General features: G+C 32.4%; 1 protein-coding gene across 1 annotated transcript in view; it reads left to right on the top strand.

Annotated features, from left to right (window-relative positions):
• The window catches only part of LOC145252652 (uncharacterized), a 91,633-nt gene that overhangs the window by 58,224 nt on the left and 14,309 nt on the right, over positions 1 to 19,100 (top strand). The window contains exons 3-6 of the mRNA XM_080112401.1: positions 6,939 to 7,051; positions 16,460 to 16,724; positions 17,598 to 17,747; positions 18,807 to 18,867. Coding sequence (XP_079968527.1) covers positions 6,939 to 7,051; positions 16,460 to 16,724; positions 17,598 to 17,747; positions 18,807 to 18,867 — 589 coding nt within the window. The remainder of the gene's footprint in view (positions 1 to 6,938; positions 7,052 to 16,459; positions 16,725 to 17,597; positions 17,748 to 18,806; positions 18,868 to 19,100) is intronic.

Here is a 19,100-nt window from a genome sequence, read left to right on the forward strand (position 1 = left end):
ATGTGGACGTCGAGACAATGAGAAGTGTGAGGTTTAATTTTTGGCAGATCAGGATCTGTTTGCATTCTTCAAACACCAACTGAAGGCCAAGATCAGGACTAAGAAAAAAATTACATCCCGCGGCTGGCTTTCGAAAGATGGATTAAGGCAGTGAGCTTGTGCGTATGAAGAGGAGCCTACTTAGAGTATGTGTTCCCTGTCTAGGCATGGCGTGTACAGCTCTTAGTCTTGCCAGACCCAACTCATATTAAGGTAAGCCTAGTTTCACTTAGCTAGCCAAGTAAGTGGTCCCCCTCTCTTCTCCCAATAGAGAATTTTTGTTTCCCTACCACCACTACCACTAGTGAAATAATTTTTTTACTCTTGTTGAACTTGTTTATTTGTAAATAAAAATGATAAATTTTTTTTGTTATATAAGTATAAAAAAAAAAATTAATTTTACTTGGGAACATTGATTTTTCAATGTCTGTAGCATTTTTTTTTTTTTTAGTTATGCTTCAATGTCAATACTTGCATGCATATGTCTCAGTTTCTCTATGCATATTTTACAACCGGGCAATGCCGGGTGGCCTACTAGTGTGTGTGATATATATATATATATATATATATATATATATATATATATTTTTCTGTGGAAATATTCTTTATTCACTTATATTTCCCTTTTTATATATACCAATCCTTATTTAAGAAGCTCAATGTAATTACAAAGCATATAATGAATAAGTGACAAAAGTCTATATTCCAAATTTCATGGTGTTGACCATCTTACGATTTATTCCTTTTATTCAGTTGACATTCACAATTCTTGACAATAACTGTTTGAATTAATTTATTTATTGCGAACTATTATCCTCATCTTTTCTTAGTTGTTTCACAACGTTTCAGCCAACTATTCCTCTGGCCTTCGTCAGGTAGTAACCGCGACAGGATAGGAACTCCGAATCTCGTAACTGCATTCTCAGTAATTATTGCTTTCCATAGTTTTTGTTGTCTCACTACCAGAGGAATAGTTGACCGAAACGTCATGAAACAACAAATAAGAAAGATGAGGATAATAGTCTGCTATTAATAAATTAATAAATAATACTCATCTCAGTAATGAATTCCAATTAAATAATATATAGTGACTGTTTTATAGCACAAAATCATTCACTTAATTATTATATAAATCAATGAATCTATTTTGTCCTTAACTCATTAAAAGAAATAGCAACAATCAATCCACTAAAAGGAAATAAAATGTGTTTGAACATGATTAAAAAATTCGAAAATTGGAAAAGAAGCTGCAAATACCTTATAGTTTGCTTACGTTACACCATTAGAGATATATATTACTTAAATTTGTAAATAGAAAATGGAAATAAATTCAACATTGTTTCTTTTAAATTACGGTGTTTCTCAACATGTAATCAGTTGAATTGCAAAGAAAAAATTCTCCAAAATAATTAATTTTTAAAAGAATTAAATGATTTACATTTGATGATTCTGGATGGTTAGTTTTAAGCATAGATATCAGAATACAGTTTGACAATTTCAAAAAAAAAAATTTTTTATACCAACAAATGACTAAGAGGGGAAAAAAAATCAAATATACAATAAATAAATAAATGTTATTATGGCCAATAAAAATTATTTCCTACCTCTCTGGCTCGTTTTTATTTTCCCAGTAGTTTCAAATGTTCTTTATTACATTGTAAATATTCACTTTTTACGAGTTAGTAGCCAACAAGATAGCCACCAACATTCTTCTTCATTGTCTGTCATGTTGGCTACAAACTCATGAACACAAAATAAATTAGCAAGGTAGGCAAAAAAAAAAAATTAACTTTGATAACATTTATTTATTGTATACTAGCAGACCGCTCAGCGTTACCCGGTCATGAAATATGTATAAAAATTATATTTTAATTCCTACAGAAACTGAGACATGAACAAGAAAGTATTATGTTTTTCATTTTTTCTAAGCAGCCCACTTCTTTTAAGTAAAAAAAAAAAATAAATAAATAAATAAAAAATAAATAAATAAATACTTGAGTTGAAATCAAAACCAAAACCTAAAGACAGTGAGTCAAGTACAATAACCATTCGGCCAGTGTGACATGCTCTTTAAAAAGTGTTTTCAAACCGACTTTTATTTACATAAGGAATCTGTAATGTAATGTAAACCATTCATGCAAACACAATCGTGAAACAAATAGCAAACAGAAAAATCCGACTCCCACGTACCAATTTTTTCAGTTTTGACCCCTTAGAAAACTCTCTTTTTTTTTTTTATGAAAACCGATTAAAAAGTTTTCCACATGTCTGTAGATTAAAAATTTGTTGAGTATATAGATTGAGAAGTGTCCACACACACATATTCCATCTTTTATAGATATATATATATAGATTTGAATTTTTTTATTTTTACTTTTTTTTTGTTAGCTTCACTGCACAATTAGCAAATAAGTCTGTATCCCCCCCCACCCCCATACCCGGTAAAACATTCGCAACAGTTACTTGTCTAGCTACAACAAGCGTCACATTTCCCTCACTCTCTATATTCGCTTAAATCTAAATGAAAATTTCACAATTTTCGATTACTGTCGTTCTGTGGAACAAGATACCGTGGGACTGTTTCCCAGCTGATTATAACATGGCTGTTTTCAAGTTCAATGTAAATAAGTTTTTGTTGATTCATCCTTTCAAATAACTAAGCTTTGCCAAATTTCCACCATTACTGATCATCATGAAGTTGTCTCACCAACTACCTAATACTTTAACCCTTATACTAGAACTAGCCTGGGTGTCCGGCATTAAAACCTGAGTCTTACCCCTACTCCATGACGTGCCCGGGAGTTTAGAACGTTGAAATTAGTAAAGTCATTCCAACCGATATGATGACTTGCAAAAATGGCGACAAAAAAAAAAAAAAAACGCCCAGTTGAGGGTGAAGGAATTAATGTTTGTAGCCAATTTTTTTATATTTGTCGTCCAAAGGGTCATGCTTCAAAATGATATCAATCTCATGAAAATCCGTCACCTCTGTCAAAAGTTTTGGCAGACATACATACATACTTACATCTAAACAGACAGGTGAGATTTACATAATAGAATAGCGGGAGTGCCCGGTGCTGCCTGGGTGTTTGGAGGCGTGAGTGTTGTGGGAGGGGGGTAAATCACAACAAAATGGCCTGTTTCAATATTAAAAAAAAAAAAAACGATGTTTAACAAACAGCGAACATTGAGGTGTCTGTGTGGGGGGAGGGTAAATCCAAACAATAAAAAAAAATAGCGATGATAAATTTCTTTAGAAAATCTGAAAAAATAGCGTTCGTGATAGAAAAAGAAAGAATGAGCTGTTTAAATAATCTGTCCTTTACTTTTTTCCTTCTTTGTCCGCCAAGAATCATGGAAAAACCGACTTTAAACTGCAGAAGTACCAACGTTCGACAATGAGTACATTTTTTTTTTTTTTTTTTTATATTAAAAGCATTGAACAATACAAAGTACAATTTTCGATACGTATGTATTTTTGGTACCGTGCTGAAATACTATTGATTTTATTTACCAAACCATTTTTACCTTCGGAAGGGGAGAGTGTTTTGTTACTATTAGAAAATTAGCGTGAAACTTGAATTTAACCTGAAAACACTATTTACAAATAGAACGCTACCAAAAACCGTCCCCTCGTGACGACGACCGGTTCTACGCATGCATCAGATGACGTCATGACCTGATTTACTTTAAATAGTTGAAAAACTGACTAAATTTCATGTACGTCGCGTTCAGTTGGTTAACGCGTTGGTGAGATGTCTTTTATTTTTTTTTTGATTTTTTAAATCTAAATATTGAACCAGTGTTATTTAAGCCATTTTTCATGTAACGTTCGTTTTTCTGTTTTTTTGTTTTTTTTTTTACTTCGCTTATCCACCCCCGACCACACACCCAAAAACACTCGGGTACCCACCGATTTTTTAAATTTTAATATTGAAACAGGCTTATTTAAGCCATTTTTCACATGTTTTTTTTTTTTTGGTTTTAACGTTCGTTTTTCTGTTTTCTTTTTTGTTTTTTCGATTTTTACATTTAACATCGTTCGTTTGCCTTACATTAGTTTTTTTTGTGTTTTTTTTTCGATATTTTGATTACCCCTTCCCCCTGCTAAAGCTTTAACGTTCGTTTTTGTTTTCTTTTTTTACTTTGCTTATAACAAACAAACCTGTTCATTGACCTCATTTGCTGAATAGCTATTGCTTACGTCGTCATCATCGTAACACTCTACGACTTCCGTGCGGGCACCTGTCAATTTGGTTCTTACTTAAATAAACTCAAACATCTTTCAGTAACTCATTCTGGTTGGCCGAACAGTTCATGTTTTCTCCGCATTTTTTTTTTTTTTCAAACTTTGTCTCAGGGCTTCAGCCCCCCCCCCCCCCCCCCCGGTTTCTTTTTTTATTTAAGAGCACACACACACCTCCAAACGCCCGGGCAACGCCGGGTACCCCCGCTAGTGATGAATAAATATCGAAAATTACAGGATAATATGACTTATTGGATTTTTTTTCCTAGATTTCTTAAGCTGAAAACAAACTGCTTCAATAATCAAAAAAAATGTGTGTGTTAACGTGAAGTGGACGATGTTAAAACTTGTTTAAAAAATCGGAAAAAAAAAAAAAAAAAGATAACCTACATCACGATTCGAACTCGCAACCTTTAGATAATGATGCTGCTCTTTAACAAACAAAAAAAAAGAAAGGGTCGCTGAAATTGGGTTGGATTTGTAATATTAAAGCTAATTCAATGGACGCCGTCATTGCCACATGCGTGTAACATTATCTTGTCATGAAGGAACGATTTCCCTGTAAAAAAGCGTCTGGTTGAGGGTGAGGGAATTAATGTTTTGGACCAATTTTTCGATATTTGTCAGGCGAAGGTTTGAACTTGAAAATGGTACCTATCTAGCGTAAATCAGTGTCCTGCGTCGAAAGTTTTTGCGAGACATACACACACATATTTTGCCCACACACACACATACACGCACACACATTTTGCCTTTTATATATATATAGACTAGTGGGGGTACCCGACGTTGTCCAGGTGTTTATAGGTGTGTGTGTGTGTGTGTTGAGGAGGAGGGAGGGAAGCAGAACAAAAAGGAAACTTGTTAAAAAATAAAACAAAAAACAGCAATTTTTAAAAATAGAAAAAAAAAATTTTTTGTAGGTTTAAAAGAAGAAAAAGGGGGCGGGGGGGTCGGTGGCAGGTAGGCCGAGCCTGGAACCCTGAGGCCAATAGGCTGACGACATATGCCTGCGCTACAGTGACGGAAGCAATGTAAGATGTTAAATTTAGCGACTAAAAAGTGAATGAATTTAAATTGAAGTCAAACATGATGCTATTCCGCAGTTAACTATTTCTGCGAGACAGTTTTTAAGTGTGTGTTTAATGAGGTCAAATTCACACTTAATTTTACTGCGGGATAGTTCTTTTTACCCAACTTATTCTGGTTTTGTTTCCCCAACATGTTGGGGAAAACCAGCTCCCCCGTTTATTAGGGGAGTATCCAAATGAAAGCAATTGTCTGATATGACGGTGAAAACCGACATTGACCAAACGTCCATCGCTTTTTGGACGTTCTCGGCCTGTAGCCGAGAACCGCTCATTAGTTTCACATCAGTTTCGCTTTTATACGAAAAAGCCAAATCCACATGTCAGAAACCAAAATAGCAATAATTTTGTAAAAGTCGCTGTAAATAAATCTAGGCGCGACGCATGTTTGCAAATCATAGATATTATTATCTAGGGGTTATATAAACACTTCAAAGCGATAGTGCCCCCCCCCAGGAAGCCCGGCGAAAAAAGCCTTTCTTGGACATACAAAAACTCTTGTGCGTGTTTTGCCTTTTATATGTATAGATGGCCTCCTGGCCTTGATAAGTGGTGACCCTCAAGTAAAAGTGTGCTACACAACAAACTATAAAAAAAATAGTTTATAGTTTGTTGTGTAGCACAAGTTTGTGTGGCATTCATAAATCGCTACTAGTTTTATTCATTTCTCCCATGACCCATACTTGAATACTCCATTAAACCTCATTTACGTTTCAAATGTTGAGTTAGTAAAGCAGTTGAGAACACAATTTTCCTCGTCTCAATTAACCATTTAAATATGTTATTGTATATCTTTTATTGTGCTCTTTTGGTTTTACTGGATTCCAGGACAAGAATTCATCTAGTTTGGTGGAGTATCCAACTTCGTGCTGTTACTATAGGCAACATCACTTGGAAAAGGTGCAACCTTCCCCATAAAAGCTACTGTTGGTTAGCCATACTGATGAGATCTTATTTGTGCCGCGAACAATATGTGATTTTGAATATTTAGTTAGGGTTCACTTGCAGGGAAAAGTATCATCATGACGGATTCTCCTGATTATATTGAGAAACCTTAGACACATGAGGGTAATGTCTACACGTGTGTATACATGTGTGTGTGTGTATACATGTGTGTGTATACGTGTGTGCGTGTGTGTGGAAGTGAGGACATGATTTGTAGCTTGGTCATATTTCAGGAAACTTGATGTAGACAGTTTATTCGCCTTCAGCAATTCTATCATTGTTAAATAAATGAACCGAGCAGCAATGTTTGTCTTTGATTTATTATATGCAGATATGGTAATAAGGTTGTAATGCGAAACATGGTTCTTTCTGTGGGTGACATTTTTAATTGTCATCTTTTCTTCTTTTTTTACCATAAACTGGAAATGTTTACATGTGAAAACGTTTAGAAAAAACAAGAACTGCATTCAAAACAATTAAAATCTTTTTTTTTTTTTTTTTTTTTTTTTTCCAGTAAAAGATTTGATTCTGTCAAATAAATCTATCTTATATGTTTATATTTGATTTTTAAAATATTTTGATAATAAAAATAAATTTATTTGTTTTAATTTTCCAATCAGCGGTACAGTATTTCTGGGGTCAGCTCTACCTGTGGCGAAATTTTTCTCTGGTTCAACCGTGGAATGAAGTTTCTAACCAATACAAACTTATAAAACAACAATTGAGAGACAAGGTAAGAATTTAATGTTGCCATTGATGTCAGTATAGGTTCTAATTTGTTTTGATAATTTTTAATTAATACAAGAACAATTATAAAATAAATGTTATATTTCAGGACGTTTTTCTGTGAGTCAGCAATTAATGAGCTTGTGGAGCAATTTTTGGCTTATTTTTACTTGGAAGTCACCACTTATCAAGGCCCAAAGACCACTCAAGGATAAGTGTTAATAAATATAAGGTGGGAGTGTAGTAATCGTTAATGGTCTAATTTGGATATAATTTGATTATTTATGAGGATGGCTGTGAAAGGAGCTTTGTTCATGGAATCCGCAATTTTGACATTTTGGAGTCGGCTAAGCTTATCCTGTATATAATATTTTGATTGCAGAAATTCCCTTCTGGACAAAATTACTGAAGGTTTGCAACAACAAAGGCTCCATTACAAATTTATTGTGTCCAGATTATTAGCCACTACATTATGTAACTTTACAACTTCATTATAGACAGATTTAGGCCTTATAATAAAATCCTACAATTCATCCTAGGACAGAATCATCACTCTCGCCAATATCATTACAGGAAGTAGCTCCTATTTTTCCCTCTAATTCATAACTATTCTCACTGCCCCCACTCTACGCTATGTAAAATTATACAGTACACTTGTATTGTCCTGTCACTCTTATTAACTGAATCATAAACTCATAGAAATAACGTTCACTTCCGATTCACAGATTCAGAAAATGATTTCTCTTTTCGCAAATTTCCACCCTTTCTCATTGGATGTCAGGTGTAATTCTCTTATTCCAGATCCTTCAACAAAAACAATCGCTTATGGATTATACGTCTGCATGGCGTCTGCAAGACAAATGTTACATCAAATTGTTACACCATATACACACATTACACCAATATTACATGTAGATTGTTTACTTCTTGGCCACTTGCTTATATTTAAACAAAACTAACAAAAAATTCTACCGTTTACTTTGCATTTAGTTTGTCATCAGTTATTTTAAGCTAAATACAAACACAAATCATTTTGCAAGTTCATTCATTCTCATATTAAACCATAACTTTTGTTTGTTTTTGTTTTAAATTTTTGATTAGAGAGGGTGGCGTGGTTTAGTTTCGATAACTGCTATAACGCAGGGTTCCTTTTTGGAGGCGGGGTTGTTAATTCTTGTATGATTAAATCTACAGGAAACTATTTTTTGGGAGGGGGGGGGCTATGTTTCTTTTTCTTTTTTCCACTTTTCGGCTTCTACAACTTTTTTTATGTGAAGGTGGGGTGGGGGTATGCTTCCACCAGGCAATGTCAGTTAATGGGTCCTGCTAGTGTAAAATAAAATCGGAACTTTTACATTTATTTATGAGGGAGAAGAGCAGATTATTAAATGAAGTTGAAATTAAACAAGTTTTAAACATATCAAGCAATGTAACCATAGTCGCCATGCTATACATTGCTTGTTATGTTTAACATCATTTAATTCCGACATTATATTATGTATTACGTAGTTTTTTCTTTTTTTTTTCTGTCGGTGCTAATGTTTGTGTAAGTAATATCATTAAATAGCTTTTCGGGTCAAGATCAAAGTGTAATATCTGTTCTTCAGATGCTGCACTTCAATTTCTTGTTCTGTCAGTGGAGGAGAAATCCTTCACGACTGAGACAATTTAAATTTTTGTTCCTTTTCTCCACATTAAAAAACAACCCTGGTGTCTAACTCTGTCCCGTCGTGGGGAGGTATTGTAAATAGGAACAACAACAAAAAAGAATCATCATCATTGTCATCATCATATTTGGTTAATACATTGTATGAGTTAGAAAATGTAATCTTCTTTATTTTTTGTCTTGTATATAATAAGAAACACAATTTTCCCCTCTGGACGAAACTACCTTATGTTAACAACAACAGATGGCACATAAAAAATTACTATGTTTACGTCATTAGCCATTACGTTATCTAGCTATAGACCGCAATTACATACACATTATTTCGTTATATTAAAAAATGACATTTAGTCTGAGGAGCACCATGACCATCATCGTCCTAACCTAAAAAGGAACTAGCTAAAATCTCACCCTCACTTTACCGTCTACTCTTACAACACCATTCTACATCGCATTCTTTAATACTTTTTGCTACTTTTTCTAGGTGTTAACCATTATTAACTGTCTACAGACTTCCAATACATATGCATATTCTTACCCCTTACATCCAACACATTTGATGCTTTCTCCCTTTGAAATATCCGGTGCAGCTGATTGGATAAGAAGTATTCATTCTACAATTCCAGCATTCGGTCATTCCACCAAATAAACGAACAGTTATCAACTATAAAACACGCTGCCATTTTCATTACGTAACGTTTTATTTATTATTGACAGAATTATTCCCCTTAGAACATATGAACTTTTACTATTTATTTGTGAACAGTCACATCACAACCATTTTTCGTTTCTTTCTGGTGCGGGGAGGAGGAGGTTCATTGTATACACCGGGTTTTCTTATTTTCGTTTTTGAAAATATCCCTTCCAGCGAATATTCGCTGTCTTCCTTTAATTGTTTAAAATAGATTAATACATATCTTATATCTTATATACATATCTTATTTAATTGTTTAAAATAGATTAATACATATCTTATGCGATGGGAATGAAGTTACATTCAATAAAAAAAAAAAGCCAACTTCATCTCTGTTATATAATTTGGATTTTAAAAAAATAATACACATATTTTTACATATTTTTTTTTTGTTTATTCACTGCATAAGTGTATTAGTTTTGTTTTACATTAAAAAACATCGACTGAACGTGGTTTTTCATATATATATATATATATATATATATATATATATATATATATTATAGTTATTTCACTAGATAAAAATGCAAAAACAAGTTGCTTTTGTTTTTGTTCTTTTAGAAAGTTGTTTTAATCAAATTTGGCTTGTGGGGTACTTTTTGGTGTGCTGACGTGCCAGAAAAGAATTACTGCGTTATTATATATTTATACTTTGGTAGAAAATAACTCTTTTCCTTTACACATACCTTCTGTTAAAAAAAAAATGTCTTATTTGTATGAGTTTTATTTATGTAATTCATTTACTTCAGTTACAGTGACAGACACTCATAAACAAAGAATTCATAATTATATTTCATTTCCATGAAAGATATAACGATATAGTAATTCGCTTTTACTAAATTATTATTAGACATACAAGATAAAACAATCGTTTCCTTTGGTTTTGTTTTGTTTTTTTTATTAAAAATGTTTCACTAATTTTACATGAGTCTATTTTAATCAGCTAATTATTTCACATGTGAGGTGATTTTTTTTTTTTTTTTATTTTGTTTGTGTATGCAGTTATTTGTGTATTTTTCTTACGACCTTCCCAAGCGTAGTATAAACACACCCAACCTCCCCATGTTAAGAACGGCTTTCAAGGTTGGGGGGGGGTTATGCCGATAGCCGTTCTTAACATGAGGAGGTTGGGAGTTTTTATTATGTTGACACAATGATACTTTGCCCTTTCTTTTATTTTTCCTTTTTAAATCTTTCTTTTTTTTACTTTGTCCGCCGAGAATCATGGAAAAACCGACTTTAAACCGCAGAAGTACCAACGTTTGACAATGAGTACATGTTTTTTTTGGGGGGGGGGTTATATTAAAAGCGTTGAACAATACAAAGTACAATTTTGGATACTTATGTATTTTTGGTACCGTGCTGAAATACTATTGATTATATTTACAAAACCATTTTTACCTTCTGAAGGGGAGAGTGTTTTGTCACTATTAGAAAATTAGCGTGAAACTTGAATTTAACCTGAAAACACTATTTACAAATAGCACGCTACCAAAAATGCATAACCAACGTAGATGATTCATATGATGGCAGAGCGTGATATCTGCAATCATATGCATCTGAGATTAGTAACTAAACTAGTTTATTTAATAATGAATAAATATCGAAAATTACAGTATATGACTATTATTTGATTTTTTCCTAGATTTCTTAAGCATGAGTATGTCTACGGCTTCACAAACATCACTACATAGGATTTTTGTCTCGCATTTACATTATTTTTGTGTGCTGTAAAAAATTTGTAAAAATTATTAGCAGTTTATTAAATAAACTGCAAATTTTTACAAATTTTACCTTCTTTTAAATGGTAAAAAGTTAGGATGATAATATTAAATTACAGTTACATACGGGGGGGGGGTTAAAGCTGTGGCGAGCATTGGAGGTACATATATTATTATTACACTTATTAAAAAGAATTCAACAACTGATTAGGCTACTTTGGCAGTACAGACCTTAGTAATTAAATATTTGGCCAACAACAAAAATAACAACCGTATTTGAAATTTTTACGTGGTTAACGGGTCCTACTAGTATGTAATATTGATATGTGTCTTGATATTACATAATGCTAGAAGTCTTGTTATGCCGTTAAACAGACAGATCAATCAACAAATTTTTAACTAATACCGTTTCAATTTTAGATCCATATTAAATTTTGTTGACTGTCTTCCAATTCTTCAACATACTTCTAGCACATCCTCTACTTTTAAGTAAAATAAAGCCAAGGGATATAACTCTTATAGATCTCCAAGGGACATAACTCAAGCAATTCTACAGACAACAGTAAAGATTATTTTAAACATTCGTTACTGAAATTTGGTGAACAAATCCGTCATAAATTGAAGTTTATTTCTACCAAATATGATTGTCTTGTAGAAAGGATTGTGAATTTATTAACCATTCCATAATTGACATACTTTAAAGTCATCCTGTGGAAGGTCATTTACCTGTAACAATTGTCTAAAATTTAGTCTCTACTTTTCTAAGCTTAATCTTAACCAGATTACTTTTCCTGCTCGCATTATTCTATGTAATAGTTTGCATGTAACACATTTATCTAGATTTCTTTAATACAAAATAAAAAAAAAAATAAAAATTCTGATATTTGTATGTCTTATTCTCTAAATGATGGGTTACAGCATAGAGATCCATACAATTCGAATGCAGAATTAGAAAGAACATATTATTTTAAACTAGCGGGGGTACCCGGCGTTGCCCGAGTGTTTGTTTCCGGGACGGGGGGGAGTTTTAAAAAATGTTATGGTAGGTAAGTAGGAAGGATCAAGCCCGGAGTCATGAGTAAAAGTAGGAAAATAAAGTGTGAAAAAAAAACAAAAAAAAACATCTGCAACCTTAACAGTTCGGCCACCAAGAAAAGTCCATTCCAGTTGTTAAGGATAAAAAAAAAAAAAAAAAAACGATTACTGTAGGTCGGCGCGAACGTGAAAATATAATGTGAATTGTCCAGCACGCTAACCACTACGCCACAGAGCACTGCAGCTTAGTTTAGTGATTTTAAATAACTTCACATGAAAGAACTACGAAGCCAAACCGGTGTTCTCTTCTCAACTGTTCCTTGTGAACGATCCCCAAACGGTGTTAAGTGGTGGCAGGGGGAGGAGGAATTTATTAGAGAGAAAATATTTTACTACTTCCATTGATCTTAACCGATTTTGGCCGTGACTTCTCAGCAGAAAAAAGTATAGAAATCTAAGATTATCGAGGAATTTGAGAAATAATAAGCCTATAACACACCTCAGATATTGTTCTGCCGTTTGTGCATATTATATTTGCATGAAATATCTTGATTTTGTATCCTATTAATGTCAAAATCCGACGGGAAAAAATGAGTTCATTTTATTTATATAGAGATAAGAACGTCAAATTTTATCAAAATTGTTCTAAAACTAGAGAAACTGCAAAGTAATTAATGAATTTCTTGCTGTGAATTGATTCATGATTTAAATTTTTTTTTTTTTTTTTTCATAAAATGATCTCAATTTTGAACTCTGAATTTCTGAGCTTTAAATTCTTATAACTTTCGAATCATCAGGAATATTTGCAGAATGCAGTTTTGAACTCCACTTACTCAGCTCGGTACAACTTACGAATCAAATAACAATAGTTTAAAATATAAAAAAAAATCAATTTGGAATGCTATTATTATAAGTATAACAATTAAATCAGGTAAATATCCAACGTGGCGAAAATAATAGATATACACAGACATGACAGAAAAAAAAATGGATGCTTTTTATTTTTGTGAAAAACAAAAACTCTTGTCAGATGCTTATGGTCATCCTGAAAGAAGTCCTAATCATTCTTTTTCTTTTCTGTTGATGAAGTGAAAAATTAGAAACACACACACAAAAAAAAATCTGTATATTTTAATAATTCTCAGAGATATGATGGCACCAACTTACAAAAAAAACGACACTTGAATTGTAATTAACGATTCTCCAAAACATGAATCGCGTTAATTGAATAATCGGTGCTTGTTCACGTACAGTCAACAGACTGATTTTTTTTTCTTTTAATATATTGTTTTAAGCAAAAACAATATTAGTACTGGTCATGTTGAAAATAGTAATATATCCAAAAATTACGAAAATTAAAGTAGAAAAATAAAAGTAGGAAGTTATTCATAGTTAAAAAGTAATTTTATGAAAAATTGGGTAAAATTGTATTTTTCTTAGACGTTATAAAGTAAATTGATGAGGGGACATAATTCAGAAGGAATATTTTAGATTACTTGTTCATGGCATGTAAATATTTATTGTCTATAGCGATACATTTTTACTAAAAATGCAATATCAGTTCTACTTGATGGATTTTCATATTTTTGGATATATTACTATTTTCGACATGGCAATTAAGTATGTAATATTGCTTTTGCTTAAACAGACATATTTTTTTAAAAAATAGATCTGTCAACTTAACAAGCACCGAATAATCTAACACAAAAAATGCCAAATTTACTCCAGTTTGACGAGGTCCTGGATATGATCTAAAACTATATCCAATGGTGAGGCCCCAGCTTGCGGGCCTTGGGGAGCCACCCTTTAATTGCCATTGCTCCCAGGTCCACTCTGACCCAGAGTGGTAGTACCTCTTAGGGTCCCAACTATGGCTTAAATAGAATCCGACTTAAAAACAAATATACTCCATTAAAAGATCGTTCCTCAAAATAACTAGATCCGGCATTAAATAACCTGAAAAAGGTTGATATGCCATAAAACAAAAACAACCAACCAATTTGACGAAACTGGACTTTGATGGTCTGAGATCAGGATTATATAATACATAATACAAGTAAACACACATTCGATCGATTCATATCACAGCCCCCCCCCCCATCTATTTACATGTCTTTGCTATTCTTTTTGATTTACTGTCGATGGCATCATGTGCTGTCCTAACCCTTGTCTTAATTTTTTACGTTCTAAGCTTTACTAATGCAACTAATCTAGGAGAAAGAAAACTTCAGAATAGCAATATTTCAAGTTAAATAGTAGAATCAGAACTATGTGTGTCTTGACGTGCAACTCTGATTCTGCTATTTAACTTCTAGTGGAATTTTCCACTTTTCTTACTGTTTATGTGGAAAATTCTCATTTTTAACATTAGTTTTACGTAGTCATATCAAATCTTATAATGTTTTCTTTTTGTTCAATATTAACATTAGATGCATCTTTAAGTGCACTTGATGCATATTTTATTTCTTTATTTATATATATATATATATATAGGATTTTTTTAAATTTATTTTTTTTTTTTACAAGGTCACCACTTATCAAGGCCCGGAAGCCACTCAGGGATAAGGGTTATTGCATGTACAGTACGTTGTACGTTAGTGTTGAGATTTCATAAAGTGTCTACTTAAGGGGGCGATTCATCAGGAATTTGTTTACGCTGGATTTGAAGACATCCAAGTTGTAGTCAGGTGGGAAACAGGCAGGCGGAATAGAGTTCCACTGGCGTGCTGTTCTAAGAAAGAAGCTGTATTCATGGAATCTACGTTTTGATTTAGGCACAGATAGTGTTTTCTCCATAAGTATTATTAAATGCAAATTCAAAATATAAGTTTAGTAAGCCAATTCAACATAGATTTTTTTAAAAAATAAACATTTATTTGTTTATAAATCGAAGTACTTTTCCACGTAATCTTGTCTTCATCAGGATAGGCACAGTTTTTTTTCTTTTCATCTTATTTATTCCTCATTGCATGATACCACTAAGAAAAACAAAACCCGTTATCAATAGTGATATGGTAAATGTCCAGGTGAGGAGATATGTGTGGTCATGCGTAAAAGTTATATAAGGATATGTTTTCTCCGTGATAAAAGTGTTAAATGCAAATTCAAAATGTAAGTTTAGTAAGCCAATTCAACGCAAATTAAAAAAAAATAAACAATTATTTGTTCATTTTTTTTTTTAAAGTCTGCGTCGAATTAGCTTACTAAACTATATTTTGAATATATATATATATATATATATATATATATATATTTTAAAGATTGGATTTATTTGGTTAAATTATTAGTCAACAGAAATAAGATGATGTGGTTTAAAACTATAAAGGCCTTAATTTTCATATGAGGGGAATAGCTTTCTTAAGAAGGATGAATTAGGAAGGACAGGGGTCGAGTGCTTTGCAAATATAATCACATTGAATTTAAGAGTTGGTGTGAATTACAGTGTTAGGAATACGCGTGCTGTCAATTCCATTCAGATTACACGCTATTTGGACAAGAAAGTAAAGTTGATGTGACTAGTTGGGACTACGTCAAGTGTTCAGTAATGGATAAAGAAACAATTGTTGGTGTCGTGTTTTGGAGAATTGTTTCTACAATTCCATCAGAGTTGAGTTATGTTTTAGAGAATTATTAATTATAATTCAATTTTATTTTTTTATGTGTTTGAAATCAACATGAAAATGACACCCAACTGTGAGAACTTCAAAACCATGTATGAAAGGCTATGTGTGTCTTTCTGTGTATGAAAGGCTAAAGATGTAAGTGCTGATTTGGACACAGAATTGTGGTGTGAAATGATATTTAATTATCATCAGGGCATGTGGTTTAAAACTATGAAGGCATTAATTTGTATGTGAGGGTAATTGCTGTGTTAAGAAGGATGAATTGGGGACAACAGCAAGTTGAGGACCTGGCAGCTGAGAATAGCTACTCCCCTCAAATAGCTAGACTTTGGAATTCCCTTCCTGCTACCTGCTTCCCTAACTGTACTGATATGCATAAGTTCAAATGTAACATAAACCAACATCTTGTTAATCTTTCTTAGGCATGGCCCCAATTAGTAGCCCTTTATGTCCAAGTGGCGATATATTTTGTTTGGGGTGAAGATGAATAATAATAAAAAGGTTGAGTCTGTGAATTATGGTATCTGTGAAAAGGAGTGCCATCAATTTTTCAGATTGCAGATGAATTATTATTATAATTAGCGTCACTTTTCAAACTTTAACCGTTCAATGAATATCAATCTTTATTTGCAACATTTTTAAAAAAAGTAAAACTTTTCTTTCTCTTCTTCGCCAGTTGTTGCTTTTATTTCGAAACCAGAAGATTCCCGGTTTGATGGATATCCAAGTTATGAAGATTTCCTGGCAAGTGACTACCGTTGAAGTTAAATTCCAGGTTTTTTTGGACAAAAGGTTAGCACCACGAAACAAAGAAATTGAAACCATTTACAAAGACGGACTCCAATCTCGGCAAAATATTAAAAGATTAAATGGATTCTACGTATTTGTGGATTCGCATTTCGCCATCAGAATGAATATTACACAAAGCAGCCAAATTTCAGGTAAAATGTAAAAAAAATTTCAATTCACTTTGATTAATGTTACTAATCTGAGGAAGGGGAGTGGGAAATAGGATCAAATACTATTAAATGGAGTTTTTTTTGTTTCTTTAAAGAAAGTTCACTTTTTAATTCAAAGCATTTGCTATTTCATTGTTATTGTGTACTAACAGGGAGACCGGACGTTGCCCGGGATTGACTGATGATCTACAAATGTTTCAGTGGTCATATTTATCATATAGTGTGTCCCTGAGATCCTTTACTGGGTGTTTCTCAACTTGTTACTGATCATTAACAATCTGCACATTGATTGGTGATTCCTGTGATTATTATTCTGATTTTTATTGATTATTGTATTAGCAATTTTTTTATTGATTATTGTATTGTCCCATTTGATCGACGGTAGAATTTTGTTGACTATTTATTTGGATTCTTTTCACTTTAATTAGATACTACTACTAATACTAACATTATTATGTAAGGATGCATGTAGGAAGGGGCGGTAGTGTGTATCCGAGTGTTCTAAGGAAAACATTTGCTGTGAAAAGGTTGGGAAATGTGGAGTTTCCTCTTAGTTACCATTGCTCCCAGGTCCACTTTGGCCCAGAGTGGTAATACTTGTTAGGGCATCTGGTGCTAAAAAATCAGGCTGTCTAAAGATACTTGCTTCTTGACCCAAAACTGTACCCAACATTACAGGTGACCGAGGATTGCCTGTGAATTTATATTCCCTTGACACTTCCTCCTGTGGAGGAAACCAGTTCAACCTGCCTAGGGTGAATGACATATAACAACAATCTCAACAACCAATTTTCTTCATATTTAAATAATTTAGATATCTTTTCACTGTCAATCAAATATTTTTAATATTTTCAGAACACAACCCTTGTGCTGATTCCGCATCCAATTATTGTGATCCGAATGCCAAATGCAAGCATACTATGAAATCTTTTACATGTTCATGTATACCAGGTTACGAGGACACATCACCAGACATTTCGCATGCACCTGGTGAGGTCTGCTCAGGTAACAATTTTTTTTTTTTTTTTTTTTTTTTTTTAAGAGTTTAGTTTTTGTCGATTAACTTCTTTTAGTTGAATTCAAATTTAACAATGTGGACTCAGAATTATTAGAAGTGGATCATATCACAGTTATCTCCCCTGAATTATACTGGCTAACAAGAGAACACACTCTTCTATTTTTGAAAATCAAAAATATCTAATTCTACAATAATTGAACAATATGCAAACTAGATTCATGATTATATATATTTTATTTGTCTGTCCGAGGAAAAAGAAACCGGAGGGTTTAAATTGTAACAAGAGAGATAAAACATTTTCTGTAAACTGAAAATCTTAGGCCAATTTAGCAAAACTCAATTTTCATGAACTTTTGGAAAACTGTTTTCATTTGTAATTAATTTTCTACTTTATCGTTTTGTGTAATTTTTGGATATGTTCATTAATGTGACATGGCAATTAAGTAGATACCATTAGTTTTGCTTGAAATGCAATATTATACAAAGAAGCGGCAATTTTTTTTCTATATTTTGTTTTTTATTCAGGGGGTGAGGAAGTATGGATTTGTGCCCAAACTCCTCTTTTTTACACAACGTAGGTTTACAACAGGAAATATAAATTACCTTAATGTTTAAATAGAAACAGATGAACAAATTGATAAATATGTAAAAATTCTTAGTTTTGCTCAAGATTATTGTTAGTCAAGGGAGGTAATATAAACTTTTTTTTCTGTCTGTTCAATTAGGTTGATCTGTTTTGCACGAAACGGTTTTAATTTTATGATATTTTGCTAGCATAGACTGGGGCTTGGTATACCAAGTTGAATTGCATAATGGTTACAAATATCGAATATAAAATCTGCTCCGTTCAAACTCTAACACTCGATTTATGTTTCCACCAAAAATAGCAGTTTTGTCTTCAATGCATTTATTTATTTACTTAAACAACCCACAAAACAGTTGATATTTTATGAACGAACAACTCCAACCAAACACAACAAAAATTAATCCAATATGAAAATATTTTGTCTATTTTATCTTTTCCAATATTTTTTTCTTTCTTCCAGTTTGGTGTGGATGTAAAAATAATGGATCATGTCAACGCTCAAATGGAGAAATCAGTTGCAGGTAAATTGTTATTGAATTTTTCAAGTTTACAAAATTAAATAGAAAAATCTGAAAAACAAGTTATGAAGAATATGATTCCAAAATTCAACTTTAAATAAAATAATTATAAATAAAAGAAACAGCTGATAAATTTTCAAACTATTTTTAAAACGATTTGAAAACCAATTAAACTAAAAAACCTTTAAATATAAAAAAAAAAAAAAATTACTGAAAACAACATCTGAACTTAATTT

Source organism: Euprymna scolopes, chromosome 3 (assembly GCF_053919585.1).
Source record: "Euprymna scolopes isolate OS-2025 chromosome 3, ASM5391958v1, whole genome shotgun sequence".
Classification (NCBI taxonomy): domain Eukaryota; kingdom Metazoa; phylum Mollusca; class Cephalopoda; order Sepiida; family Sepiolidae; genus Euprymna; species Euprymna scolopes.